The sequence below is a fragment of the Caenorhabditis elegans genome, chromosome III (genome assembly GCF_000002985.6).
Source record: "Caenorhabditis elegans chromosome III".
Lineage (NCBI taxonomy): Eukaryota > Metazoa > Nematoda > Chromadorea > Rhabditida > Rhabditidae > Caenorhabditis > Caenorhabditis elegans.
This window is the reverse complement of record NC_003281.10, coordinates 9,146,016-9,173,199: the sequence shown is the minus strand read 5'-3', so window position 1 is coordinate 9,173,199 and position 27,184 is coordinate 9,146,016. Positions and strand designations below refer to the sequence as shown.

The 27,184-nt window shown below is 35.8% G+C and overlaps 6 protein-coding genes and 1 non-coding gene across 8 annotated transcripts; 4 read left to right on the top strand and 3 right to left on the bottom strand.

The window, feature by feature from the left end:
- Nucleotides 1-397: 397 nt before the first annotated feature.
- On the top strand, nt 398-5,127 carry ina-1 (Integrin alpha ina-1). The gene is made up of 9 exons (NM_066631.8): nt 398-617; nt 817-927; nt 995-1,148; nt 1,258-1,443; nt 1,566-2,827; nt 2,942-3,124; nt 3,268-4,189; nt 4,245-4,503; nt 4,652-5,127. Exons 1-9 carry the CDS (start codon nt 463-465, stop codon nt 4,837-4,839), a joined length of 3,420 nt encoding a protein of 1,139 aa, NP_499032.1. The 5' UTR covers nt 398-462; the 3' UTR covers nt 4,840-5,127.
- On the bottom strand, nt 5,004-10,132 carry dgk-3 (putative diacylglycerol kinase 3). Its single transcript, NM_066630.4, has 15 exons — nt 10,075-10,132; nt 9,875-9,957; nt 8,394-8,673; nt 8,038-8,154; nt 7,868-7,992; nt 7,696-7,815; nt 7,363-7,483; nt 7,238-7,318; nt 7,083-7,192; nt 6,171-6,845; nt 5,926-6,081; nt 5,675-5,881; nt 5,538-5,632; nt 5,292-5,392; nt 5,004-5,240 (listed from the first exon to the last, which is right to left on the bottom strand). Exons 1-15 carry the CDS (start codon nt 10,121-10,123, stop codon nt 5,173-5,175), a joined length of 2,388 nt encoding a protein of 795 aa, NP_499031.3. The 5' UTR covers nt 10,124-10,132; the 3' UTR covers nt 5,004-5,172.
- A 63-nt stretch (nt 10,133-10,195) lies between these two features.
- Nucleotides 10,196-10,344, top strand: F54G8.7. The gene has a single exon (NR_052591.1). It is a non-coding gene; the product is annotated as an Unclassified non-coding RNA F54G8.7 (non-coding RNA).
- Nucleotides 10,345-11,546: 1,202 nt separating this feature from the next.
- Nucleotides 11,547-15,996, top strand: ptr-9 (Patched-related protein 9). Its single transcript, NM_066629.6, has 13 exons — nt 11,547-11,611; nt 11,673-11,745; nt 12,407-12,672; nt 12,719-12,820; nt 12,865-12,966; nt 13,025-13,113; nt 13,342-13,664; nt 13,711-13,890; nt 14,298-14,444; nt 14,489-14,834; nt 14,884-15,271; nt 15,436-15,636; nt 15,685-15,996. Exons 1-13 carry the CDS (start codon nt 11,567-11,569, stop codon nt 15,955-15,957), a joined length of 2,535 nt encoding a protein of 844 aa, NP_499030.2. The 5' UTR covers nt 11,547-11,566; the 3' UTR covers nt 15,958-15,996.
- An 11-nt stretch (nt 15,997-16,007) lies between these two features.
- irld-34 lies at nt 16,008-18,134 on the bottom strand. Its single transcript, NM_066628.2, has 10 exons — nt 18,024-18,134; nt 17,529-17,632; nt 17,341-17,482; nt 17,203-17,273; nt 17,017-17,155; nt 16,845-16,974; nt 16,701-16,801; nt 16,366-16,575; nt 16,194-16,315; nt 16,008-16,148 (listed from the first exon to the last, which is right to left on the bottom strand). Exons 1-10 carry the CDS (start codon nt 18,082-18,084, stop codon nt 16,035-16,037), a joined length of 1,194 nt encoding a protein of 397 aa, NP_499029.1. The 5' UTR covers nt 18,085-18,134; the 3' UTR covers nt 16,008-16,034.
- Nucleotides 18,135-19,290: 1,156 nt separating this feature from the next.
- nhl-1 lies at nt 19,291-25,805 on the top strand. 2 transcript variants are annotated; one of them, NM_001322726.2, is made up of 13 exons: nt 19,291-19,437; nt 19,871-19,980; nt 21,535-21,676; nt 21,722-22,065; nt 22,112-22,271; nt 22,350-22,433; nt 22,485-22,609; nt 22,663-22,797; nt 23,429-24,123; nt 24,274-24,758; nt 25,050-25,175; nt 25,222-25,356; nt 25,403-25,805. In NM_001322726.2, exons 1-13 carry the CDS (start codon nt 19,396-19,398, stop codon nt 25,592-25,594), a joined length of 2,775 nt encoding a protein of 924 aa, NP_001309582.1. In that variant the 5' UTR covers nt 19,291-19,395; the 3' UTR covers nt 25,595-25,805. The 2 variants fall into 2 exon arrangements, with proteins under 2 accessions (NP_001309582.1, NP_499028.1); NM_066627.7 differs by having other exon boundaries at nt 19,298-19,437; nt 23,429-24,758.
- Nucleotides 25,789-27,169, bottom strand: ZK512.8 (uncharacterized protein). Its single transcript, NM_066626.6, has 3 exons — nt 27,022-27,169; nt 26,309-26,646; nt 25,789-25,936 (listed from the first exon to the last, which is right to left on the bottom strand). Exons 1-3 carry the CDS (start codon nt 27,115-27,117, stop codon nt 25,855-25,857), a joined length of 516 nt encoding a protein of 171 aa, NP_499027.1. The 5' UTR covers nt 27,118-27,169; the 3' UTR covers nt 25,789-25,854.
- Nucleotides 27,170-27,184: the final 15 nt, after the last annotated feature.

Sequence of the window (27,184 nt, the reverse complement as noted above, 5' to 3'; positions counted from 1 at the left end):
AAGTTCTAAAAGTGCATCTTATGAATTTTTGAGAAGATGGCTCTGCACTTTCTGACAGATGCACACCACCTGCGTCTCCAATTTCATTTCGACCTTCTTGATTTCAATTCTATCAATTCAGTTGATATGAGTCACACCGTGTGATTCATCATTATATAAACCCCCGCAAAAACAATTAATATAAGTTTTTTCCCGTTGATCTGAAAATGAAAACACCTCTGGTGTGTAATATTTTTCAGATTCTTCTTTTCGGCTTTTGCTCCATTTGCTTTCATGTTTTACGATTTTTTGGAAAATTTTTCTCTAAAAAAATCTGGATTTTGAACTTTCCCTCTTTCAGCTGTCTTCTTGATTTTGTCCATTTCAAAATTCAACTTTCTAATTCCCAAATTTTCAGTCATTATTCCTCGAACGTACATGAGCAACAACTAACAGAACGAGAGAAAGCTCACCCGCCGAAACATGCGTGAATGTATAATTAGCTGGACACTACTCCTATGTCTCAGCTGTGTCAAATCGTTTAATCTCGATGTGAATGCTCCGATCTACAGGTATGGTCCCAGTGGGACCAACTTTGGATATTCCGTTGCTGAACATTTCAAAGGGGATAAGCCTGTGTAAGTAGATTTTTTTTTTAATTTCATCACAAAAAACAGTAAAGCTTGAGCAAAAGTTACTCAGCTTATGTTAAGGCTTAAATTTAGGTTTAGCCTTATGATTAGGCCTAGTCTCAGGCTTCCTGCTAAAGTTTTGCCCAAGCGTGATAGTTTTAGTTTTTGATGAAAACAGCGATTAACGCGTTCTTTCAAATTTCAGAATGCTGATCGGAGCTCCACGTGGCGAGTCTGGGCAAACGGGTACCGAACGAGCGGGTGCAATGTACGCGTGTGATATTAACACATTTTATAATGGTGGATCAAATCACTGGTGAGTACACATTTGAAAGAATGAGAGATATGAGGGAACGACTGATGATTGATGAGAATGAATTCAGGTGTGAACAGGTGCGATTTGAGTATGAAAACGTTGAGGATTATGCGAAACGACCCAACGAAACACGTGGCAGAACGGTGCATCCATTGGGAAAGAATGATCAGTTGTTGGCCTCAACGATTGTTTCGAAAGGAACAAAGAATGGTAGTGCTTTGGTGAGTAAAAAACTTTAATTTTCTGTGTTTAAAACCTTGGGATTTTGGCCTCTGGTGCTCCTTGCGTACTCACAGTACTCTTTATGCTTTCTGAATCAAGTATTTATAGGTGTGTGCTCCATTAATACGTTACCATCAAACTGCTGCATATCCACAAGGAGCTTGCTATGAACTTGAATCGAACCTTCGTCTTCAATCAACATACGCAACTTGTGCTCAAAAGAATCTTCCAACAACAGATCGTCACAACGAGTATGGAGGATGTATGGAAGGATTTTCAGCAGCAATTACTCAGGTAATTTTCATTCAACAAATAGAATGAAATCACTGAAGTTTAGTTTTGTGTTAATTTTAAAAAGATATTTTGATGAATATTTTTGAGTCGAAAGCATTTTTTAAATATTGCTAAAATTTTAGGATACCATCGTGACCGGACTCATTGGAGCTGTAAAATGGACTGGTGGTGTTTTTGCAAAGAAATCGTCAGCAAACATTTTCGATTCAGTCGTTGAAAAATACACAATGAATCAACCAAATGGAGATATGATTCGTACACGATTAGTTGCACATGATTATCTTGGATATTCTGTAGATATTGGAAGATTCGGTTTTTGGTATGAAGATGGAAAACCGATAACCGTAGTCTCAGGAGCTACAAGATACGGAGAACATGGAGCTGTAATATTCCTCCCGTTTATTCAAGATTCAAGTTCAAAACTTACTCTGAATGAAGACAAATTTATTATTAATGGAACTGCAATGGGATCTGCATTTGGGTATTCGATTGAAGTTGTTGACTTGAATGGAGATGGATTTGATGATCTAATTGTTGGAGCACCATTTGAACATCGATCTGGAATTGATGGAAACTTTGGAGGAATCGTCTATGTTTACTTTTCTCAAGGAGTTCAGAGAAAACAACATGAATCTCATCTAGTCTTCCACCCACCAAAGATTCTAAAGAATCCAGATTTCTACTCACAATTTGGACTTTCAATTACTAAATTGGGAAATGTAGACGGAGATAAAAGTAAACTCAACGACTTTGCAGTTGGTGCTCCATTTGCATTTGATGGAGCTGGAGCAGTTTATATTTATCTTGGAACTAAAAACATTGAAAAGTTCCGAAAGAAACCGGCTCAAGTGATAAAAGGAAATGATCTTCCAAATCTTCCGCCAGGTGGAATGAGATCATTTGGATTCTCACTTTCTGGAGGTTCTGATATGGATGAGAATGGATATCCCGATCTTCTCATTGGATCTCCTTCGAAGAATTTTGTTGCATTGCTTCGTTCTAGACCAGTAATAAGTATTGAGACCAAGCACAAAATGGAGAAGAGAATGGTTGATATCGACAAAGGTGTCAATTGTCCACGTGGAGCAAAGACTTGTTTCCCGCTTGATATGGTGATCTATGTGGATGAGGAAACAAAGAGAGGCGCCGAACTTGTCGATTTCTCATCTGATGTATTTATGTGTAATCTGGAAGCTATTCCATTTAGAGCTGACACAACGGCAAGAGGATTCATTGAAGGAAGTCATTCACACAATTATAGTTGGCCATGTGGAAGTAATAGTCACGTACAGAAACGAACTTACCGGCAGCTAATCTATTTGCCAGTTCAAGAATCAAAAGATTGGATTACACCTTTGAAGTTTAGATTTACTGTCAGCATTCGGTAGGTCAAGTTGTCTCGAAATCCCTTGAAAAAGTTGTTTCCTAAATTGTATTGTTAGACTCAAAACTCAAAAACCATGATATCATAATCAGAACTCAAATTCTCACATTTCAGAAACGAAAAGAAGCCTGTGCAACCACCACAAGGAAGCCAATTGGTCGACTTGAAGCACTACCCAGTCCTCAACAAATATGGTGCATCATATGAGTTTGATGTTCCATTCAATACGCTTTGCGGAGAAGATCACACTTGTCAGACTGATTTGTCATTGAAAGCCGCCTTCAAGGATATTCCACTGTAAGACTTTAAGATATTTTAGCGCTCAGAACTTGTGAGACAGCACTGTATTTACACCGAAAGTTTTTTAGAATATAGTAATCAAACTTCTTTTTTAAAATTCCAAATCAAAAGTCAACCCCACGTATGTTTTTTGCTTTCAGAACATCAAATGGATACGTTTCAAATGTCGGCGAAAAGGATTATCTGGACTTGACATTCACTGTGGAAAACAAGAAAGAAAAGGCTTATCAAGCGAATTTTTATCTAGAATATAATGAAGAAGAGCTTGAACTTCCACAAGTTCAAGGTTCCAAGAGAATGATTGCTGAAACAATTGGAAAGAATATTGTGCATTTGCCACTTGGAAATCCAATGAATGGAGCATCAAAACATCAATTTACGATCCAATTCAAATTGACTCGTGGAAGAACTGAAGGAATTGGAAAGGCACTCAAATTCATGGCACATGTCAATTCCACGTCACAAGAAACCGAGGAAGAGTTGAAAGATAATAAATGGGAAGCTGAAGTTCAGATTATCAAGAAGGCAGAGCTGGAGATCTATGGAATCAGTGACCCTGATAGAGTATTCTTTGGAGGAAAAGCAAGAGCAGAGTCTGAATTGGAATTGGAAGAAGATATTGGAACAATGGTTAGACATAACTATACAATTATTAATCATGGTCCATGGACTGTTCGAAATGTGGAAGCACACATTTCTTGGCCTTATCAACTCCGTTCTAGGTTTGGAAGAGGAAAGAATGCTCTCTATCTATTGGATGTACCGACTATTACAACAGAATTCACAGATGGAACAAGTGAAGTTAGAAAGTGTTTCATCAAACAACAGTACGAATATGTGAATCCTGCAGAAATTAAATTGAACACTAAATATAGTACTCAAGAGACTGCTCCACATCGGGTAGAGCATAGAATGAAAAGAGAAATTGATGAGGATGAGGAAGAACAATCAGATGATCTAGGAGCCGTGGAAGAGAATATTCCTTGGTTCTCAACAGCTAATTTCTGGAATCTTTTTGCAATTAAAGGAGGTGATGGACGACCTAGAGAAGTTAAACATTTGGTAAGTCCCTAGATTACAGTTTATTTGATTGATTTTTGATAAATGAATATTTCAGAGCTGCCAAGACAACACTGCCAATTGTTTCACCGTCATTTGCCACTTCGATTTCATCGATGCCAATTCTGCAGTAGTCATTGATTTACGTGCAAGACTCTGGAATGCAACGTTCATTGAGGATTATTCAGATGTTGAAAGTGTGAAGATCCGATCGTTCGGAAAACTTCAATTAGACGAATCACAAGGAATTGATGACGATCCGAATAACAATGCAGCTTTCGTTGAAACATCTGCTGATCCTGATAGGCCTACAATTGGTGGGTTTTTTGAAATGAGACCAACTTTAATATCTAATCATTTTAAAGTGATATACTAGTACGAATGTATTCATAAAAAATCATTGTTGAGGATATTCTAGCTTTAAAAGACATGCTCAAACCCCCAACTTTACCTTAATTTTTTCAGGAGACTCTCGACCTATCCCGTGGTGGATATACGTCATTGCAGCTGTTATTGGTGTTCTCATTTTGTCACTAATTATAATTTGTCTTTCAAAATGTGGTTTCTTCAAACGAAATCGTTTGGATCAGCCATCATTATACACTGCTCAACTCAAACATGAACGAGAAGAATGGGCTGATACGGGACTTTAGATGCCTCTTTATTTCTTTTTTCGACTGGATCTCTGTGATGTTTTATTCACTTTGTTTGTTTCCATTTATGTGATACCATTTTCCTGTTTTGTTCCCTCAATGATTTTCCTCCCAACTTCACTTTAAACATTTAAGTTTTTTTTAAATATTTAAATGTATGACATTTTTCAAATCTTGTAGTCAAGTTTATTGAAACCATCTTGACAAATATTTCACCGGTGCCATTTTCATGTTTTTTGTCAAACAAAAAGTGCTATAATTATTAATAAATTATTTTCAATTCCCTCATTCAAATTATAGAAATTGTGTATATAAATGAAATTTTTTAAAAAATCAGTTATCGTCATTTGTGGACTGTCGTTTGAGAAGCATCCAGGAGCTTCGTTTTCGTGGAGCTGCAGCTGTGAATAAAAAGAAATTAATCGACAACTCGAGGATATGACGAAACTCACCAACAAGCATTTTTGCTTGGTTTTTGTGTGTGATTTGAATGATGCAAGGAGGTTGCATCCATGGTTCCCCGTCAATTTGCATGGGAAATGATTTGTGTGTTCTGGAAATGAACAAAATTTTTGTTAAAGTAACGGCATTACAGAAAACCATTTGAAAGTATCAGAATTACTCAAAAATTGATTTTTTTTTTCAAATTCAACGATGTCCTAGTTATATTCCCACATTAATTCCATTTAAAAACTAACTGAATCACAACAGTTGAACATTGAGAAAGCCGTCTTGCTCCACGTACACCCGCTTTAATCTGTCCCATTTGCATTGCTGACTCCAATCCAACTAACTGAAACTTTTGGTTTGTTTTTGGAAGGATTTCATCTTAAACCTCAATGAGACCATCTCCAATATCTTGAACTCTTGTCTGTAATTGCATTTTCTCGGCATTTTTCATTGGGAACAGCCCAGGCATTCTTCCTTTAGATTTTCGACTCCTTCCCCATAAATTAGATCCTCCGTAAATTGATGGAATATTCAAAAGAGCAATTCCTTCAAGTGATGCATCTTGTCCAAGATCGATTGATTCTCCATCGCACTGAAAATTGGAAGTATTTTACTATAATATTTTTAAGAACTTACCAAAATATCAATTTGCTCGTGTAAGTTCTTGCAAGAACTTGATAGGGTCTCACTTGTACCTAACTCAAAGTACCACAACTTGTTTCGCATCCGGCTATTGAACTTTTCAGGAAACTTTTCTCTCATCACATGGAATCGGTGAGCAATTGAGGCGTCCTGAAATTTTTTTTGTATTTTTTTATGTTCAAATTTAGGTTTTTGGTAAGATTATTTAGTTTTTCAATAAAATATTTAAAATAACTCACCACTCCAATAGAAAAATAATTATTAATGATACTGTATGGTGGTGTATCTCCTTTTTCACTTGCTCTTCTTGCACTTTTATTCTCTGTTATTTCTATTTTAATCTGCCATCGATCCATATCAATTAGACTTGATTTTTCAATTTGTTCCAATATTTTATGCAAATTCTCATTTTCATATCCACCACCCCATCGAAGACATCTTGCCAAATCATTTCCAGTTCCCAATGGTAAAACTGCGACGGGTGGTCTTCCATGTGGAAATGTCATTTTATCCATTGATTCCAATACCCATCCAATTGTTCCATCACCTCCACATACCAAAATGTTACAGTTTTTCAAAGTGGAAAATAATTGAAGTCCTGGTTCAGGGCCAGTTTTACTCAAATCATAGACCTGTCTTGGATTGAGAAGATATTCAAATTTCTGTAGAATCTTGACTCCTTGTTTCCCACCACTTTTCGGATTGACAAGAACTAGGAGAGGACGACAATCATTGCTAGGAGATACGGCCTGAAGGAGACTGGCACTGTGGGAGCTGAAGTTGTGATTTTTCAGCGATGTTGAAGTTTTACGTTCCAGAAATGCAGGAAATATATGCGTTGGTGGGAGAATATGGTGGACTAAAGCACCGAGATCACACTCTTGAGCAAGTGCAGACATACATCTATGATGAACCTGGAAAAATATATAGGTACCCGGGGGTAAAGCAAACATGAACACGAGATTTTATGTAAACTTTTGAATACTCAATTCTCAGCAAAACTGTATAAAATTGTGCAAAATTAATCAGTAAATTTGAACAAAAAAGTCGAATTCTTTCCGTTTTTGGAAAATAGAAATTCAAAGTATGAGGTTCAAAATATATGGAAATTATTTTCCCAAAACTACAGGAACCGTATATCAAAAACCTACATAATTATGACACCACCGACACCCTTTCCCTTGAAAAACTCCGACTGTTGCTTTGCATTTGACACATTTAGCGGTTGCATTTGCATCTTGCCAGTGATGATATAGTTTGTCTGAAAATCATTTGCTAACCTAGGGCTTGTTTTATTTAACCGTACCTTGCTGTCTACTTGAATAAGTTCGAATGCAATTTGTGGCAGCCGATCTGACACATCTTTCATGAACCGTGTATTTGCATACTGTAACATTAATGATCTAGATGAACAATCAAAAAAAAACTTACATGAACAACTGAGCCCTTGCTTTCCACCCCATCCAACTAGAATACTGCAGCACGCATTGCAGTAAGTTGGCTTTGTAAAATGACGAAGACGCCAAACATGAGACCCATCTTCTTTCATTTCCTGAAATTACAACAACCCATTAGAGCGTTTATAGTATCTCCTGAACACATGCCTGTTTTCAAGGAGACCCCGCAAAAAGTAGAAACGCTTTAAAACACCAAATGTTTGAGATTGGTAAAAATGACTAGGCGAGATGCAGGCAGGCATGCGCCAGATTATAAGACACCTCTCCGTACGATGAAAGCTCTAGAACCCCACACTCGGTAACTAACCGTGTCAAAACCAAGAAGAACTAGCAAAGGAATATTTGTAAGTCCTCCTCGTCTCCATTCATCGAATGATACAATTCCATCATTATCGTAATCAATGTCAACCATCATTTGGCGAATAACCTGCATTTTCATTCATTAGATTTTGATTTTCTTCTCTTCATAATTCACTTACCTGTTCCAGTTCAATTGTATCCCATTGTTGATATCTTGCCACATTCATCATCTGCTCAATGATTCCGTCGATTTCAGATTTGTCCAGAAACCCATTTCCATCGGAATCGTAGACATGAAAAACGACTGAAATTAGTTTCTGAAATTTTCAGATTTTCCAGATTTAATCACCATCTAGTTTGTTTTCAGGTGTGTCGGCTTCAAGTAGAGAAAGAGTGCAAATTAGAGGCTTCAGTGGAATTCTAGGCTCCTGGGAATCATTGTTGGCAACTCTTGGCCCCATTACATCTGAAATTAATTTCGTTACAATATGCCCCATGCCCCATAAGGACTACAGTTTTGCATTTCTACATCAAATATTCATTTAAAAAGTTTGATAATCATATTGAAGTAGGTTTTCTACGTTTGCCGAAAAAATTGATTTTATTGGCTCAAATTTTATTTTCCATAATTATGGGAAGCCCTGTATAACAATTTTCATTTCATGTTCAATCTGTTTTATACACAAATTTTCAACAAGTTCTTACCATCTTCTGGAATGCAAACAAGCGCTTGCGGTTCACTACTTTGACTCCTATCCGTTTGTTGACCTGATCCTCCTGCAATATTCAGTCCAGCCATTCGTCCGGATAACGATTCACTGAATTTTGCTCTGACAGTTGAAATCGCATCTTCGAATAGACTTGTTCGCCGCTCTTTTATTGGTGGCTTGGAGAATGAAAGGAACAGTTGATCCACAAGATCACTGGGAAGATCCGCTCCAAAGTAATCGATAAGAAACGCACGAAAACCATCAATATTTATAGTCTGAAATTGAAAATTTGAAGTTAAATATTGCAGAATTTTAACAAATTTTAAAACAGTTGTGTTTTTGCAAATTTTCGGAATTTAAAAAGATCAGACTGACGCATTTTTTTGATTTTTTTCAAAAAGTAACATCAATGGTTTTAACAAAATTTTGTATTTAACAAATCGTGGGTGGTACCCTTTTATTTAAATTCGTGCAAAAACTTCCATTTTTCGAGATGTCTGCCGAACCGGAACGTCGTGGTCACTTGATAAACACGAGCGATTACTAATGAGTTGAGCGAGCAGAAAAAGTGACAAAAAGCTCTTCTCATGGATTACATCTATCGCATGTCACCTCATCATTTTTCAGCTTTATCCCTGAGCTTTTTCTACCACAAACAGGCACCATTAACAAACATAAATTGAAAGGAAAATGGAAGGAGAAACGCATCGATTTCCGTTTATTTCATTTTTGATACGTGGTGTTAGTTTTCCATTGTTGAAATAGGAAGTGGAATATGATGGAAATAAACTATATTTTTTTTACTTTAAAATGTTTGATGCACTGCCTACAAAACGGGAATCTCGAATGCTGGAAAAGAATTATTATTGAAACTTCCAACATTATTATTCTAAATTTTCCCATAATCGTACTGCTCTAAAAGAATATTTCAAAAACTCGTAAATATTCGTTTTCTTTATGAGCCTAGTAATCACCCACGCAATGGAATTTTTCAGGTTTTGGAAAATTCAATCATGTTGAAAATTAAGTGACTTTCAGGAAAACTTTTATCTTATTAACCCAGCAAATTTGTAAGATCAAAACACAAAACAAACACAAATGAATGTTCTCAAAACTCGTGTTGTGTTTGATTTTTGAATTATGTTATAATCTTATCAGCTAACAGAAAAATCATGTTTTGTTTTGTATATCAAATCATTTAATTTTAATTTTTTATATAGCGCTATCAAGTTTCTATGAAAACATGGAAATTATCTTGGTGCTCTTTTTTTAATGTGATTCGTATATCTAGGTTTGTATTAATAGTTCAAGATGACACAAATGAACACGATCGCATTATCAGTTACTCCATAAATGTGTTGATTATTTTTAAAAATTCAGTCAAAGTTATGCTAAATTGCCAAACTTTCCGGAACTTTTTAAAAAATAAATTTGAAGATTACTGCAGGTTTGAAATCCTAAAACGTTAAAATATACCTGCCCATCAACTGAAAGATATGAGTAGAACTTCCCGTCTTGCTGAAAATCGCTCAACATATCTTTCAACTTTCGCCGAGAATCTGAAAATTCAATTTTCCCTGTGGTTTTATATATCTTTTTCGAAGTTCTTTCACAGCAAATTTTCGGAAATTAGATTTTGTTCAGGTGTTCATTCTTCATTCTTTTCGTTAACTTACATGCCGCATATTCGCTAAGCCGCGAGAATTGCTCCGGTGATAACAACATTTCTGAAAATAATAAAATTGAAATTTTTAATCCAAAAAAAGATGAAAGGAGAAAATATAATAATAACAGTGTAAAAAGGAAATGTAAAAAAGGAATAAAAAGAAAAGAAAAAGAGGAAAAGCATGAGAAGAGAGAGAGGACTGAGCAGCTAATCTAAATCCTGATATTATGTATATTAACACATTTATAAATACACTTTTAATACGTTTGACAAGATTGGCTCACTCACTCGATGTGCATGTGCTCCGCGCTTCACCGCGCGAAAAGACGAGCGCTCTCCTGGTGAGCCAAAAAGGGGAGGAGAGAAGCGCTGCCCCTCGACCACACCACCCGATAATCCTCTGCTTCCTACGGTTTCAGCTCTCTTTTTAGCAGAGAATATCACGCGAAGAATCAATCGACACACCTTGTGTCTCACATAATGATTGCAATAAAAAAAGTTCACAGATTGACGCACATTTCCTTTCAGTTATTACGTATTACGCTGAAAGTGCCCAATGAAAAAAAAAAGAAGCCCCAAATAACAAAGTGTAATCAGATGGAAATTTGAGAATTGATAAAGTCGGTGATATAGTGTGATTTGTGTGCCAAATCGGATTGCAAAATGTGTGAACCGACCGTGAAGAATTGCAACTAAACTCGGGGAGATTGAAGATTATGACGGAGACATATTTTATGTTAGTGCATTTTGATTTAATAAAACCGAAAAAAGATAATAAATCGATTTAGTTTGATTTAATGCTAATAAATAATTTTTCCTAGAACTATAACAACTGCATCCTTAACAGTTTCAGTTGCCGTATTTTCTCTATTAGTGGTGCACCCAATTTCTCAAATTTGGTTGCACATTACTCGGTCGTCTGTTTTGAATCTTTTATAATTGGACAAGAAAATCCACTCTCCGACGTAGAAGTCAGTTTGGACGATTGTATAAATTTTTTCAACTGTTCGCCGGGTTTCCCGCTTTCCGGTTCTTTGAGTTTGAAGATCTGAGTATTCCTTACCGAATGGGTAAAATTGGTACTTTCATCAATTTTTAGGACAAACTATGAAAAAATCTCGATATTCTTTTGTATCCGTTTCTGATTTTTGGTAGTTTTAGGATAATTTTTTAACAGTTTTTAGATTTTTAATGAAAATAGTATTTTTAGGAAATACTAACTATTTTAGTTTCAGAACCCATATGTTTTGGGCATACAATAACACCTTCACCTTTTTCCTATGTGTTTTCCTATGCCTTAACCCATTCACAATTCGCCCCCTCCTCTCCTTCATACGCCAAGAAACTCATGTTTTTCGTTCCCGTAATAATCTAGGTCAGCTATACGTTCAACAGTCATCCTCTTCAACTTTTCCCCAATTACCACGCGCGCGGTACTACTAATTGCTCGGAACCGTACTTCGAGACTAGCATGGAAACCATTCGGTCAAAATTAGAAAGTGATGAAGTCACTCAACTTTCAATCAGTTGTTTCTCAGTTTTTCGAGGTCAGTTTTACAGTTTTTGAAAAGAGTTTGATGAAGTGCATGAAAATTAGATTAATTTCAGTATGAAAGCACAGTTGTTGTCAGATGGCCTCTTCCATTCATCATTATTCCTCCATTACTTACATTCTCAATCGGTATGTACCAGGGGTGTGCGGCAAATCTCAAAATTTGCCGAGCTCGGCAAATTCGGCAAATTTGCCGTGCTTAACAAACTCGGAAAAATTTGATATTTTTAATGTTTTTTGGAGCACCAAAACTACTGAATTCTTAACACACATCTGGTTTCTGAATAAGTTCCGCGTAGTATGTCTGTTTAAGCATCAAAATAGCTCAATTTTGTGACATTTTACTAAATTTCTGGCTAAAAAATCAATAGTTTTAGTCAAAATTGTACTGTCAAATTTTTGACGTGTGCGGCAAATTTCGAAATTTGCCGAGCTCGGCAAATTCGGCAAATCTACTTTTTTGAAATTTGCCGTGCTCGGCAAATTCGGCAAATTTGCCGAGCTCGGCAAACGGCAAATTCGGCAAATTCGGCAAATTTGCCCCACACCCCTGGTATGTACTATTTTCATGTTTCAATCAAACAATTGAGGATAAAATGGTAAATTTATTTTACTAATATTGATGCAAACCTAGACCTATCATGATCTAAAATAGTTTTGGTAAAAAATATTAAAAAAATACTAGAACACTATTGTCATGGAATTTGTATGTATCCACAACTACCATGACTACTAATAATTCATTTACAAAATACAAAATACTCAAAAAAACAAAAATTATTATTTCCAGTTACACTGACTGTGACGAATTTCCATTTGAACGTGACAAACGACACACTCCAAGTCTTCCTACCAGATGATATGAGAAGCTTGAGGGATCTCAAGGAACTTTTACGTCTGTTCCCACCGAGAGATGCTCAACGGGATACCTACAGTATATTTGGGTCGAAGTTTGTGTATACTGTGATAGAAGATGACAGTTCTGATGGTAATATATTGTCAAGTTCTGGAATACAAAGAATGTCAAAGCTTCATAAGTTTGTAATGGGGTTAGAGGTTGGCTGCAATTTGATGTTTTATGAATTATTTAAAACATTTTCAGACATCACTAGGAGACAATGTTGCATCGAACTGTTTGAGAAATAAAGATGATGAAGCTTGTACAATGCATCCAATCGCTTTTGCGCTGGAAGATACAACACCGGTTTTGTTCGAAATTTTGTTGTTAAAAATTTTTCTAACTTTCAGGAGTTTGCAATCCAGTTTCTACTTCGTTATCCAAATCTAAAATTTGGAGATTTTGTAATCGACAATGCAATGGTTTTTGGAGATGTTCGCATAGAACCCAAAGTAAAATAAAATAACAAACTGCTTACTATTCAGTAGTCAGTATATGTTGAATTTTCAGTCACAAGATCGGGATGGAAATTCGCCAATTCGTTCTTCAAAGGCTGTTCGAATGACTTATATCTTGGAATCTAGTGAATCCACGGAAAGGTGATTCTTTATAATTTGTTGAGAATAAAAATATTTAGCAGCAGTTTGAACTAGAAAAAGTCGAGTTGAAAATTGTTCTGTTAAGTTTTTCAGTGTTTTAAGACAATAAAAAAAAGAGTGCGGAATAAAGTTAAAATACTTTATTAGCAAGAAAAACTCTTTAAACAAGTTTATGTTTATTTTAAAACTGTAAATTTGATTTGTTAGTGAAGTTTAATAGTGTTTCAGGTGGATAGATTTATTTCTGTCAGCTATTCCACGATATAAAGAAACAAATTCCACAATATTTTGGTCATCTTCAAAGAGTCTAGCAAAGGAAATGGAGCGAAATGGGGAACTTCTGATTCCATGGATGCCTTGGACATCGCTAGTTCTTGTAGTCTTCTGTATGTTTGCCTGCTCTTCATTGAACATTGTGAAATCTCAACCATTCATTGGATTTTTTGCAATGTTCAATGCAACAATGGCAACAATTGCTTCAACGTCTCTTCTTCTTTATCTACAGTATCCCTTTCTTCCACTTGTATTTATTATGCCATTTTTGGTTGTTTGTAAGTTACTGTACAGTTATTTCAACCTATTTCTTTTTATTATCAGCAATTGGAACTGACAATATGTTTCTGATGCTCAAAAGTTGGAGAATGACGAAGAAATCTTCAAATGAAGAACAACGATATATTCACGCTCTAACGGAATCAGCGGCTTCTCTTTTCTTAACTTCTCTAACTGATGGCCTCTCATTTGCAATTGGGAGTATTTCAGATTTTCATGCCGTTAGTAAGTTTTTTTTTCAAATGTTAGTCTAACAGGGAAAGTGTGATTTTTGAACTATAAATTGAGACTTATGTTATTTGAAATTAGTCATTTTTCTTCAAAGAATACAGCGGTAGAAGATAATTTTAAACTTTGAAAAAGACAACGGAAAATTTGAAAAACTGTCTTGCATTTGAGAAACTTTTCCATGTCTGATCTTGATTTTAGAAAGCTTCGCAAATCGGAGAAAAACTCAGTTGTTTTCTTTTTTAAATGACGAAAAGCGTTTTCATCAAGTTGTGCGAAAAGTTTCAGCATAAAACTCAAAAATTTTAGAACATTTGTAATAAGATTTGAATTTTTTCTAGCTTAAAATCCTTCACTGCATTTTAATTTTTTGTACCCATTTTTGATAAAATAAACACTTTCAGGAGTATTCTGTACGTATTGTGCTATGGCGATTCTATTCATGTTCCTCTTTCAAGTTACATTTTTCAATGCAGTTATGTCATTATGCTGTAGAAGGGAAGTTTCTGGAAAACATCCAGTCTTTTGCTGTTATGAAATTACCCCGCCAGGTTTGTGAATTGTTCTAGTTGCACTAAAGAAATACAAATTTCAGAAGAAACACAGGTTCTCGAAAAACAGTCAAATTTCGATTTTTCTTCCATTGTTGCCAAACATTTATTCAAAATTCTCAACCCATTGCCATCTAGGATTGGAGTATTTTTCATTTTCCTCGCTTATTTATTTATTTCAATTCATTTTGCAATTGGTCTTCCACTTGGATTAGATTTAAAATTATTGGCTCCGGACGATTCATATGTTTCTAAAGAACTTGAAGCTCAGGAAAGACTTTTTGCGGACTACGGTGGATTTTGTTTTGCACTTGTTCGAGCTGAAAATATCTCATTGAAAGACCCAATGGTACGAAGAAATTTGATAGGACTCTATCGAGATCTTGGAGGGTAAGTTTCAAAACATACATTTTCAAAATAAAATTTCAATTATTTTCAGAAGTGAATATAGTTCTCCATCCGAGTTCTGGCTGGATCCATTTGAGAAGAAAAATCGTGGGAAAAAATATTCAGAATCCGATTTTTCCGACGAACTTCACACATTTCTCGCGAAAGAGCCTCATTTAAAATTTCGAAATGATATTAGATTCACAATGATGGGGAAGATTGAAGCAATGAAAATGATGTTTCGAGTAAGGAAATTAGGGAAGGATAATGATGCTCCACGAGCAGAATATATGAGAAAAGTGATGGAAAATAGTCAATTCAATGGATTTGTATATGATACCAGTTTTTTATTGGTTGATCAGCAAATGACTACGGTTTATAATGTAATTGTTGATGTGGTTTCAGCAATTTTAACAATGTTATCTATTTGTGTATTGATGGTAAGACATTTTTATAAACATGGCTCCAAACCATAGGATTTCAAAGTTAGACTTTTCAAAAAATAATTATGAAAATTAGAGATTTTTAAGTTTATGAGCATCTTCATTGTTTTATAATGATATTTTGGCTTTTGATAGACTACTTCTCAATTTCTCAAATTCAGGTTCCTCGCCCGGTATCTGCAATGTGTATTGCTTTTGCCATATTATCAGTGAATATTGGAGTAATCGGAGCCCTGGCAGCTACAAATACACGACTTGATATTATCTCAATGATAACAATTGTGATGAGTGTGGGATTTTCAGTTGATTATGTCACGCATACCACTTTTCATTTTGTTATTCAAAGGGACAATCGTCTTGAGGTATTGTCCATGAGAGAAGACTGAAAACAAGATAATTCAAAGTTTCAGAAATGCCTCCTGGTAATGACAGAACCAATTCTACAATCAGCTTTATCAACAGCTATTGGAGTATCACTTCTATCATTTGTTCACTCATATATTGTTCGAACATTTGTAAATACCGTATTCTTTGTAGTTGGGCTCGGAATTCTACATGGTCTCATATTTTTGCCTGTTCTTCTTGATACAATTGTCCCGGACTCAGAGTATATGGTTCCTTATGAACCACAGCATGAGGATGAGGAAAATCCAAATCATTACGAGGATCTTTACGGTTTATAATTTCAATGTGTTTTTACTTCAAGGATGTAAATAAAATTTAAATGTAAAAATATGTTTTATTGAACTAAAACAACCAGTTATATAAATAATTTTTGAAAAATCAACAAATAAAAGAGAAAACTCAAATTTAAATTAAAATCAAAAACCCGATATACCGAATTATCTTTTGTGTTGTTTTCTGGTGGCCCATCCTGAAAAAGTTTTAAATTTTTAAATTTTTTCTAGAAAAAACCAACTTTTCCAACGGAGCTCAGCGCAGTCGAATTGGTCCCTGAAACTTCCACGTCAACGATTAAACCCCCAGAATTTCCAGTTCGATTTTTGTCCTGATTTGGCACAACTGAGCTTGTTCGGTTTTCTAGAAAAAAGAGCAGGTGTAACTAACATTAATGAAGTTTATTCTCTCACCACAAATAGAATTTGATACTTCCTCAAATGTGATTGGACCTAGAGAGTTTAGATTTTCGCAGGTGTCCAACGATAAATTTGTAAGCAGAGGGTTGGAGAAAGCATAAAGAACATCTGGATAATTTCCGAAATATGGAATTGAAGTGAGATTTGAGAATTCTACTTCGGAGAGATTTCCATTTTCTTGGAGGAAGATTACAGGTAGATCAGCTGGAATATTTGAAAATTTAGATTAAATAATGTTGTCAATTTGACTGAAATTTCTAGCCGAAATTTTGGCAAACCACTTGAATTTGAAAATAAGACGGACGTCCGCCTGCCTACCAAAAACTCACGTTGAAAATTGTAGACTCTCCATAAATTTGGAAACTTCAAACTGGCAATTTCACTTTCAAACACTGTAATTGATCCCAGAATCTGCTCAATATCGTTTAATCTTAAAGTTTAAATTTTTAATGATCACATCAGTCCGCGATTACCTGCTCTGAAATTCTAAACCATTGATTTCTTTGGTACCATTTAAAACTAATGAATCTGTCAAAACTTGGCATCCAACAGGAATATTCTTATCATTGAAAAACTCAAAATTATCAAGTCGACAATAATTTTCTAAAATCAAAATTAGTTTTAAAATTTTTTTAGAGAACTAACTTGTTGGATCGCAAATTTGAATATGTGGTGCATGAAACTTCTCGGTTTGCATAAACTGTTCCAATTCACCTTCAGTAATGCATAACGATGGATTATCGAGCAAATAAATTCCATACTCTGCTTTCTTACTAAGAATTACCTGTTAAATATCAAATTTCAATATTTTTTGTTTTATTATTTGCTTACCTTCTTCAAACTTGTCAAGTACAACCTACGCAATAAACTATTTTTCGCAATTGTTATTATATTTCCGTACGCTGAAAAATACCATTTAGTATTAATATTGAAATTACAAAGTCTTCAAAATTTCCAAAAAGAACATACAGGAACATGTAGAAGAATTTCCAGTTTGTGAGTACTGAACTATTTCCAAATTTGATAAAAGTGACAGACTTGTGAAACCAGAGTTGGCTATCGTTATGCATCCAACTATTTTTGTGACATTTTCCAGCTTGTATTCAACGATCTTAAACAAATTATTGGAATCCTATAGTGTTTTGAATAAATAAAACCTCAAACGGTGGCATTGTTGACTCGAGACCCATTTGAATATGTCCATGAATTGTTGTGCAGTTGTCGGGTAATTTGTCCAACTCACATAATGGGCAATAACAATCTGTAAATGATATATTCAAAGTTATCAAAAGTATTACCGATTAGAATGATATTTAAGATTTTTGCATTTGGCAATTGGAAAATAAAATTTAAAACGCAGTTTTTTCCCTATTAGACTTGCACCATCATTTCTCTATTTTGACGGCTCATATTTCGGATTTCTTAAGTGAACTGTTTCAAAAACTGTTTCAGAATATAGATCAATATTTAGCGCGTATTTTGTCAATTAACAAATTTTTGATAAAACCAAAAAAAACCGAGATAAGCTGGACAGTTAGAAGAGAGTAGTAATTTCTTATAAATTTAATTGTTATCCAACATTTTGCGAAATTTCGTCTCTAAACCAAAACTAACTAAAATAGTAATATGTTTACTATTTCATTTTCACTTACCATCTCCAATTACAAAGTGATATAACTGAGTAAAAAGAGCGGCAATAAGTGGCCATTGCATAAATTCCAGCGCGTTACTCTTTTTCGTTGCAACCAGACGATAGACAAACAAAACTTGTGATTAGATTAACCAACTCAAAAACTGCTTTATTTTTTATTATTTCCGCCCACCCTCCGGAAAGCGATTGTCATAGTAACCAGCGAATTTCGCACGCCTTCTAGCTACTGCACTCGCTGGTTTTTTTTTAATGAAAAATAGTCGAAAGGTGGTTAGTGGGAGTTTTGAAGATTACGTAATTATAGAGAGCAGGATGCTGAACTTTCAGATTTTATTCAAATTATATGATCATTAGTTTCAAAAGTTTACCAACAAAAAAGACAAAATAAGTACATACATACGCTTGAAAAATCAAATAATCATGATTTTAAATACAAAAAAAGGAATTTCGGGAAATTGTCAAATCGTCAAATTACCTGAAAAGTTTAAAAAAATGTGCTTTAAAGAAAAATACTCAAAGTGTTATGAAAATACCACAAAAATAAAAAAGAATGAACAAACCAAAAAGGCAAGTTTCAATTGTGACTGTTCTCCATTTTTAAACTTCTTCCAAAAGTATAAGCCACGCCCATTTTCTAACCACTCAACGTCTTCAAACTCTACACAATCGTCCTGATTGGTTGAAAAGTGGGCGGAGCAAATCACTGATTGGTCAAAGTTTTTATTTCGGAGGGAATTCAAAATCGCGGTTTTAATAGTTCGAATTTCCATTTTTCTGCGGTTTATTTTTCGATTTTATTTTGTGGTTTTTTGAATTTCGGACTATTTTTATGTTTTAAAGAAACATCCTAATTTTAATCTACACTTTCAAGCTTCTGAAAATAAATACTGAAGTTCAATTTGTCAATTTCTTCTCAAATATTTCAACGTTCAGGACAGTTATCATAATCTTCGAGAACCAACAAACCAGCTGCATCTTCCCGCCGTTCATATCCTCATATCTTATTGATCTTTTTTTCAAATTCCCATCGGTTTCAAAACTTATGAGTAAATAGTCAAACAAAGCCTAAAAACCAGTAAAAGACTCAACCAAGAACTTTTCAAAATCCGATCCGCGCACCCCACGCACACCGATTGATATCGGCCGCCGCTGTGTTTGCAGGAGATGGCTGGGGGCGTCTTTCGTCTGTTGCTCCCCAGATCTTTCTCCAACTTCTCTGCGTCTCAAATCTTTTTTGGCTCCCGGGAGCACTCGGCACACTCATCCCCAACTCTCCAAGTACACCCCACTTTATTATTATATTCGATTCGTCTTCTCGTTCTATCCTGTTTTTTTTTAATTCGAAATTCCAATATTTCTAAAATTCAATCCTTATGAGCAGTTCTCCACAAAATGAAGCAGAAGCTCGCGAAAAGGTTTGTTCTAAAAAATTTATTTTTTTAAAGAAAATCTTAAATTCGTCGTTTTCCAAACATTTAAAAATTAATTTTGTGGACAACTGGAAATGAAATATACTTTAAACATCTACAAAAAATAATTATTAGAGACATTCATTGAAATTTTTTATCTTAAAAATATTGGTAACCCTATAACGGTCCTTTGAGTTTTAAAACTTAAATTTAAAATTTTTGTCAATTTTCAAAATTTTTATATTTCGTTTAAGCTCCCTATAGGTGCTGTACAAATTTTCTTTATTTCAAATAGACATTGCAACTTTAAAGTAACGTTTTTATTTTTTAAATGAAAAGTTATTCCACTGATTTTGAGAAAAAGTTAAGTCCCTGTACAACATTGATTAGTTGATTAGTGCAATCATCTCTAACCCACATGACCCATAGATTCTTTCAGATGCGCGAGCTGATGTCACGTCCACCATCGAGTCGACCAGCTGATTTTGTGAATCCTCTCGAAAAGATCGAGCAGTTGCTGACGTGTCCGATTTGTCTCGATCGCTACAAGTAAGTCTGTGATCTCAATCAGCTGTTCGTTTTGAAAGTGAGCAGACGAAATTGAAAGAAGAAGCACCACGGACAACCAAAACAAACTATTAGTGTGTAGTTCAAGGATAGACATAGGCCGTGTGACTTCTGACTGACCACTGTTATCATATGACCTAGGCTAAGTACCGCTTGGCTGAGGGGAATTTTTTTGAAAAAACGAGATAGACTTAGGGGATGCATAATAAACATCCGGTTGTTTACGCACTGTGCATCAAAACAATAATAAAATCAGACAGACTGTTATGATGATTAGCTAGGAGAACGTTATGGAGAAATCAACAATCTAAGATCCTGCAGGGATCTTTTAAAAATGAGGATCATTTTTGGGTTAAATCAACAACGTTTGTGTCAATAAATATAGACTAACCTACGTCAGAGTAAAAAGTGGAACATTAAAAAAAAGAGATGTTTCATTGATCTGTTATAGATGAACAAATGTAAACATCCATTTTAAAAACGAGAACCTTTTCTTGTAAAATATTTGAATAATACACTTATAGTCTCAAAAATAAAATAAAAAAAAGTAAAAAATTTGAATAACTTTGCACGAGACCTCAGACAATCATGACAAACATTGTATTTAGTGAACGTAGGGGTAAAGTTTTTCAAGCTTAGAAGGTGTAATACTATGATATTTTTCAACTCGCCATTTCTTGTTCTGTCTTCTCAAGTTTAATTTCTCAAGTTTTATCTTGCTAACTTTTTATAAATCTTTTTGTTTTTGAGAAAGACGAGTAAGAAGAGTTGGCGTAGTATTTTAGCCCACTAGGAGTGTTTTTAAACATTTTTTCTCAATGGCGATTATCTTCAAAACTCAACGTTTTTATTGAAGTTTCCTAATCATAAGTTTGCCAATTTTTTAGATTAAAAGCTCTAGCTTTTGGGCTATAACCCGGTGCTCATTGAAAATTCACAAAAATACCTCCTGCGATAAAAGAAACGTTTCAAATATTTTTTTTTTCAATTCAATAGATGATTGGAATTTTTTTCGAAATCTTAGAAATCATATGACAATATTTCAACTGGTGGCAATCCACTTTTTAACAATGAAACACTTCAAAATCAATCACACAGTTGTTCTCAACTCATTGTTAGAGTATTTCGAAACAGCTTCACCGTTGTATCTATCTCCATGTCGAACGGCTTTTCCTCTACTTTCTCTTTTCTCTTTTTTACAATCGAGAAGGGAGCCAAGAGAAGACTTTTCAATCGGATTCTCCGCCAGTTCTCAACTATTTTGCCATTGGCTATGGGGCTGCAAAGTGTGTGTATTACACCGATGAGGAAACGAAGAAGCCTGCTGGACGTGATCTCTTTGAAAGATATTTAGAAAGAGAAACGAGACTTTTTATGATTTTTTAAAGTTGTGAAATCGTGAGATATTGACATTGGACATCTGAAGAACTTGGTAGTTGAAATGTAATACTTTGAGCTTTGATTTTTATAGAGATAAATGCTGAACAGAATGGCTAAACTTTTAAATATCAAGTTATAGATTTAAACTATTTTCAGACAACCCAAGCTTCTACCTTGTCAACACACATTTTGCTATCCATGCTTGGAAAGTTGTGCAGACACGTTACATCGCAATTTGAAATGTCCAGAATGTCGAGCAGAACACAATATTCCATATGACGGAGTAAAGGCGTTTCAGGTGTGAAAATAAGTATCACTTTGAAGCAAAATATTTCATTTTCAGCCAAACTACACATTAACCGGGTTTCTCGAGATTCATCTGCAGGCCACACCAGAATCGGCTGCAGAAATTGAAGAGTACATTCACAGGTACAATTTGGAACGGTGCAAGATTTGTGATGAGAAAGCAGACTGTGAACCATGTGCACATTGTGATAGAAAAGCATGTAAAGAATGTCGACAGACTCATATGGATATGCTTAAAAGAGACATGTCGCGACTTTTGAATCAGGTTAAACGGCTTGCCAATCGAATTACGGAAGCATCGGATAATTTATCAAAAGGAGTTGATATGATGACAATGAACTGTGAGACAACAAAAGCAGAAATTAAAGAATATTTCCACAGGTTTGTCTGAAAAGATATAAAAACCCGAAAAAAAAATTAAATTCAGATACCAGAGAGATCTGAAAAAGAAGGAAGACAACTTTCTCATGGAAGTTGATACATTTCAAGCTACTGAGACTCGTAATATGAGCAATCTTCGTGATGTTCTGGAAATTGAAAGTTCTAATATGAGTGAAGCAGTTTCTAGACTGGATGCTGCAATCAAGGTGGGATTTCATTGAATATTTTGAAGCTATCGAGAATTTCAAAAAGATATCATAACAAAAAAATCTTAAAATTTTCAGGGAGAATGTTCAATTGAAGATTCTGAACTTGTTCGAATGAAAAACACGTTTACGGAAGGGCTTGAATATCTTAGGAACTTTCAGGTAACTTTTTAATTTAATTGTTGAACATTTCTTATTGTATTAATGCTTTAGCCCGACGCCGACGAACTTTTTAATCGAAAACTCCGATTCTCAGCTGGAGATGATGCTGCTAAGCTTCCAGCAGCGATCACTACTTCTGGTGAACTTTGTGTTCTAGTTCCTCAATTTTCGGGAAGGTATATTTCAAAAACTTCAAAAAAAACGAAAATCTTTAGTCAATACTTTGTAGATACCTCCCTCTTGAACAATCATACCTTCCAAGACCATTCCGTTTACCATTGGAAAGTGACAGTTATCGGGTTAAATCTGACGAAAGAGCAAGTATGAGAGATCGAGAAGCTGATAGGACATCTTCAAGGCACAGGTATGTTCCATGGGAATTGGTTTTGGTTTTTTATTAACAAACGTGTGATTTTTAGTCAAGTAGTTTAGTTGTATAGTGTAGAACACTAATTATAGAAAATCAACATTGTTAAGGTGTCAAAATGAATCTACGTCCGGTCTCTGGCTCTCGACTTCATGTTTTCAGTTTTCTATGTAACGGCTTATTGTTGCAATTTACACTCAAATATAGTACAATTTATGTTTTATTCATTAAAATATCTTAGAGGTCGCCAGAATTGTGTCAAGATGCTAAATTTGCCATGCCAATAAAAATAATAATATTTAAGAAAGGGGCAACGGACAATTTAAAAAACTATTTAAAAGTTAATTATTTTCAAAATTTTATTCGAATTTTTGAAGAAAAACGGCTAGACAAAAAAGTAAAAGCGTTTCCGCGTTTTTATGTTGGTTTATTACTATCCAATTTTGGTTATTTTTTGGCCAAACACATATTGATCGCCCTTTATGAATATTAAATTTGGCACCGGCATTTTGACATAAATCTATTGAAGTTATAGTTCAATTTAGCTTGGATAATTTATTAAATGTATAATCTCACAATTACTTCTCCATACAGTTTCCCTCTCTAAACTATCCTCTTTTAATTTCAGTCATCGAAATCCTGAGCCTGATGAGTCCTCGATTCGTTACCGTCGTCGTCAGCAGCTGGAAGACGAAGCTTGGAATCGTCTCCGTAATTCATCTGCTGCTCCTTCTCTTCTTACTACATCAGTCACTGCGGACTCTTCATCACGAACATCGCCGTGGGCTGCTGATCGTGTCACCCGATCAGTTGAACCAACCAAGTCACGGCCAACAAGTCTGATTGTTCCGAATACTGAAACACCAAGAACTGTATCTCCAGCTAGTAAACCTCCTCTTCCACCACAATCTGTTGAACGGGTTGAGAGGACTGAAGATGCATCACCTGCTCCACTTCCACAACTTCCGATCCGAAAGCCACCTCTGCCACGTCAACAGTCCAGTAACGATGATTCTTTGAATGAGAAAGTGGAAACCATCCGTAGAGCTCATCAACAACGTCAAGATGCATCTAGAGCTGCATCAAGAGCAGTTTCAAGTGAAGAATCAGAGGGAGAGGATTTTCCCGTATCCACCAACCGCGGTAGAATACGAATAGTTTGTCGCGCGGCATCTGTAAACCGTGATGATGGACTGATGAGTATGATCCCAGGAACTGGTACGATCATAAATGTTCCGCCACCTCAACATCAACTTCCGGCATCCGCTCCGATCACCAATGGGACATCTGAACAAGTCGCGATTCCAGTCACACATTTCACAGGTGAGGAAGACGAAAGTGACATCGTCGTGCCAGCGTGGTTACAGCGTCGGAGGCAACGCTTCCAACGCTCGCGCACAAATCCCGACATACAGGCACAGTTCACAAGTGCTCGAGTGCAGCAGCTTCTCGCCGAACGTCAATCTCGTTTAGACTCTTCTACGACAACCGACGAAGAGAAAGAGAAGCTTGCCGTTTTGCGACAGCGTGGCCGCAGCGCTTCTCGTGAAGCTGGTGAATGGAGGGCTCGTGGTAGACCACGTGCAGTATTCGGACGAAAAGGTGCGAAGGATGGCGAGTTAAACTGGCCACGTGGAATTTGTGCATTGTCCGGAGGTCTTGTCGCAACTTGTGATTCGTCTAATCATCGTGTCTGTGTTTTCGATAAAGATGGAAAATTTGTTCGTCAGTTCGGAGGCTACGGTGCCGGTGCCGGACAACTTGATTCAGCTGCCGGGCTAGCAAGCTCAAAGCTCCGAGTTATTGTATCCGACAGGTACAATCATCGAATTTCCGTTTTTGGATTGGAAGGAGATCATTTGTTCTCATTCGGTGGACATGGACAGGGAAATGCTAAGTTCAATAATCCATGGGGAGTTGCTGTCGATGATTTGGGAAGTATCTATGTGGCTGATAAGGTAGGTCAACTATCATGAGACGTTTCTCAGTAATGCGAAAGTTCATAATTGTATACATTTTGATAAAAATTAACTTTGTTTATTAATTATCATCAAGAGAAGAACTTTGTTTTTGTAGATTCATATATTGCAGGCAAACCGGACGTCCGGTATTTTGAGTATCATTTTTTAATTTTTTTTTTTTTGGAAATTCGGACGCCGGACATTATTGTGGTCCGCTTTGCAGATCTAGATTAAATTTTAAAAAACATTGCCCCACATGCTAAAATACAAGTGAAGCTTAAATTATAGGATAATCACCGCGTCCAAGTCTTCGACAAAAATGGTCAATTCATTGCAAAATTCGGATCTTTCGGACATCTACCTGGTCAACTAAACAGTCCATTGTTCATAGCAGTTAGCAGAGTTACTCATCACGTGAGTGATTCCAGATAGATTCATGAATCATTCTGAATCGTTTCAGGTGTATGTATCAGATTCTTCGAATCATCGAATCAGCGTATTCGATCCCCACGGTGTTCATTTGTTTTCATTCGGCGAGGAAGGTTTTCATGGTGGACAATTCAAATTCCCACGTGGAATTGCTATTGATTCACAGGTAAGGCTGGAATGCTAAAGAAAAATTCTAAACCATTCATTTTCAGGAAAACCTAATAATCGCCGACTCCGGTAACAACAGGATCCAAGTTTTCGACGCCCAAGGTCAATTTGTCTCCTCTTTCGGAACTTGGGGTGGAGGAGCTGGACAACTGAAAGGTGTCGAAGATGTTTGTGTCACTGCTGACGGTTCAATTGTTGTCACCGATCGCGAGAATCATCGCATTCAGATCTTCTAAATTATGTTTTTTCGGGCCTTATTCTTGTTTCATTTTCAATTAAAATGTCTCCTTTGTAATTTTCTGTTATCGATACCGATGCCACCCAACTTTTTAGTGTTTTCATCTTTAGGTACAAAGCACTTTTACAAGTATTATTAATTATTATTACCCATTACGACTTTCGGTTTTAAAACACTTCTGTTTTCGAGTTTCAATAAAATATTTATTGAGAAAAAGGAAACATTCATTGGATTTCCGATTGCATTCGATTGTGGATTCTAAGCTTTGAAAGTGAAGAGGCAAGTTTGGCCAGCTGTTTGTTGGAAGACGGTGAAGCGCTCGTTGGCGGAAACTTCGTATCTGAAATTACAATAGCATTTATTAAATGAATGTTTGTATTAATCTAATTTTCTTATATTGGTTTCTACTTAGCTTTCTACGTACCTACTGTGCTGCCTAAAATTACTATACACCTAAATACATGTAGTAGGCCTACACGCATGCCTGCTAGGCCGGCAGGTGGTAGGCACGTATCAGTGAAAACGCGCTTGGATCCTATGAGAAGGTTAATGATACCGTGCAGAATTGACGAACAAATTTGTAAATTTTAGCTCTTATAACGGCCATGACATTGAGTTCACAGTGAGACCCATCCAAAAAATAGCATTTGCCTTTAAAGTGATGATTCCAGTTTTCACAAATTTACGATAATCCATGAGCTACATTAATCACCTCTTTCCACCTTCCTTCATCTTAGAAATTTTGAGAAGTCCACCCTTTCCAACATTGTACTCTTTTTCTGCCTCTGGAACTCCGCCCATCAACGTCATGATAGCTGGACTTCTGACAGGCAAGGAGCTGTTGGAATGAGCCGAAGTCACCGAAATCTCCTTCTTCATCATTGGTTGCTGGCCACGACGATTGTACGGATGCTTTGGAGCGTCTTTGTCGATGCGGCCACGCTTCAAAAGTGCAATTTCATCCATGAACTTGAATTCAGTTGGATTTGATGCCAACGACAAGTGCGTGCTCACTGGACTTTTTCCTTCGTCCGCAGGAATATCGACAGACTGAAATATTTTCTTCTTCATTAAGTTTTTCAACCACGTATTGTATGATACAGGTGCGAAACTTGGCAATTTTTTGCCTACAGCTCCTGGTCTCGGAGCGACAAATTGTTGTCAGATGCGGGAGGGTGTGCGCCTTTAAAGAGTACTGTAACTCCAAACTTCATCGATTATTGTTACCACTTATATTTTTAGTTTTTCAACAAATTAATAGTGTGTTGGAAAATCACTAAACATTCTGCAGCAACTAGACAAAATTACAGTACTCGTTAAAGGCGCACAACACTTTGCATTTAACAACAATTTGCCGCGTCGAGACCGGGCACCGTATTCCAAAAATCGGATTACAGCGCACACCAATAAAATAAATAAAATTACCTCTGCTCCATCAAAAGACACTGTCGGATAGTGTTGATCATTCTTGATTGAACGCGATTTACGATGCTTACGAGAGCTATCGTTCCGGTGAGACATTATTTCTTTGTCAAGCTAGAGGAATAAATTCAAACTGAATTTATTGATTTTTAAAGCTTTGGTTTAT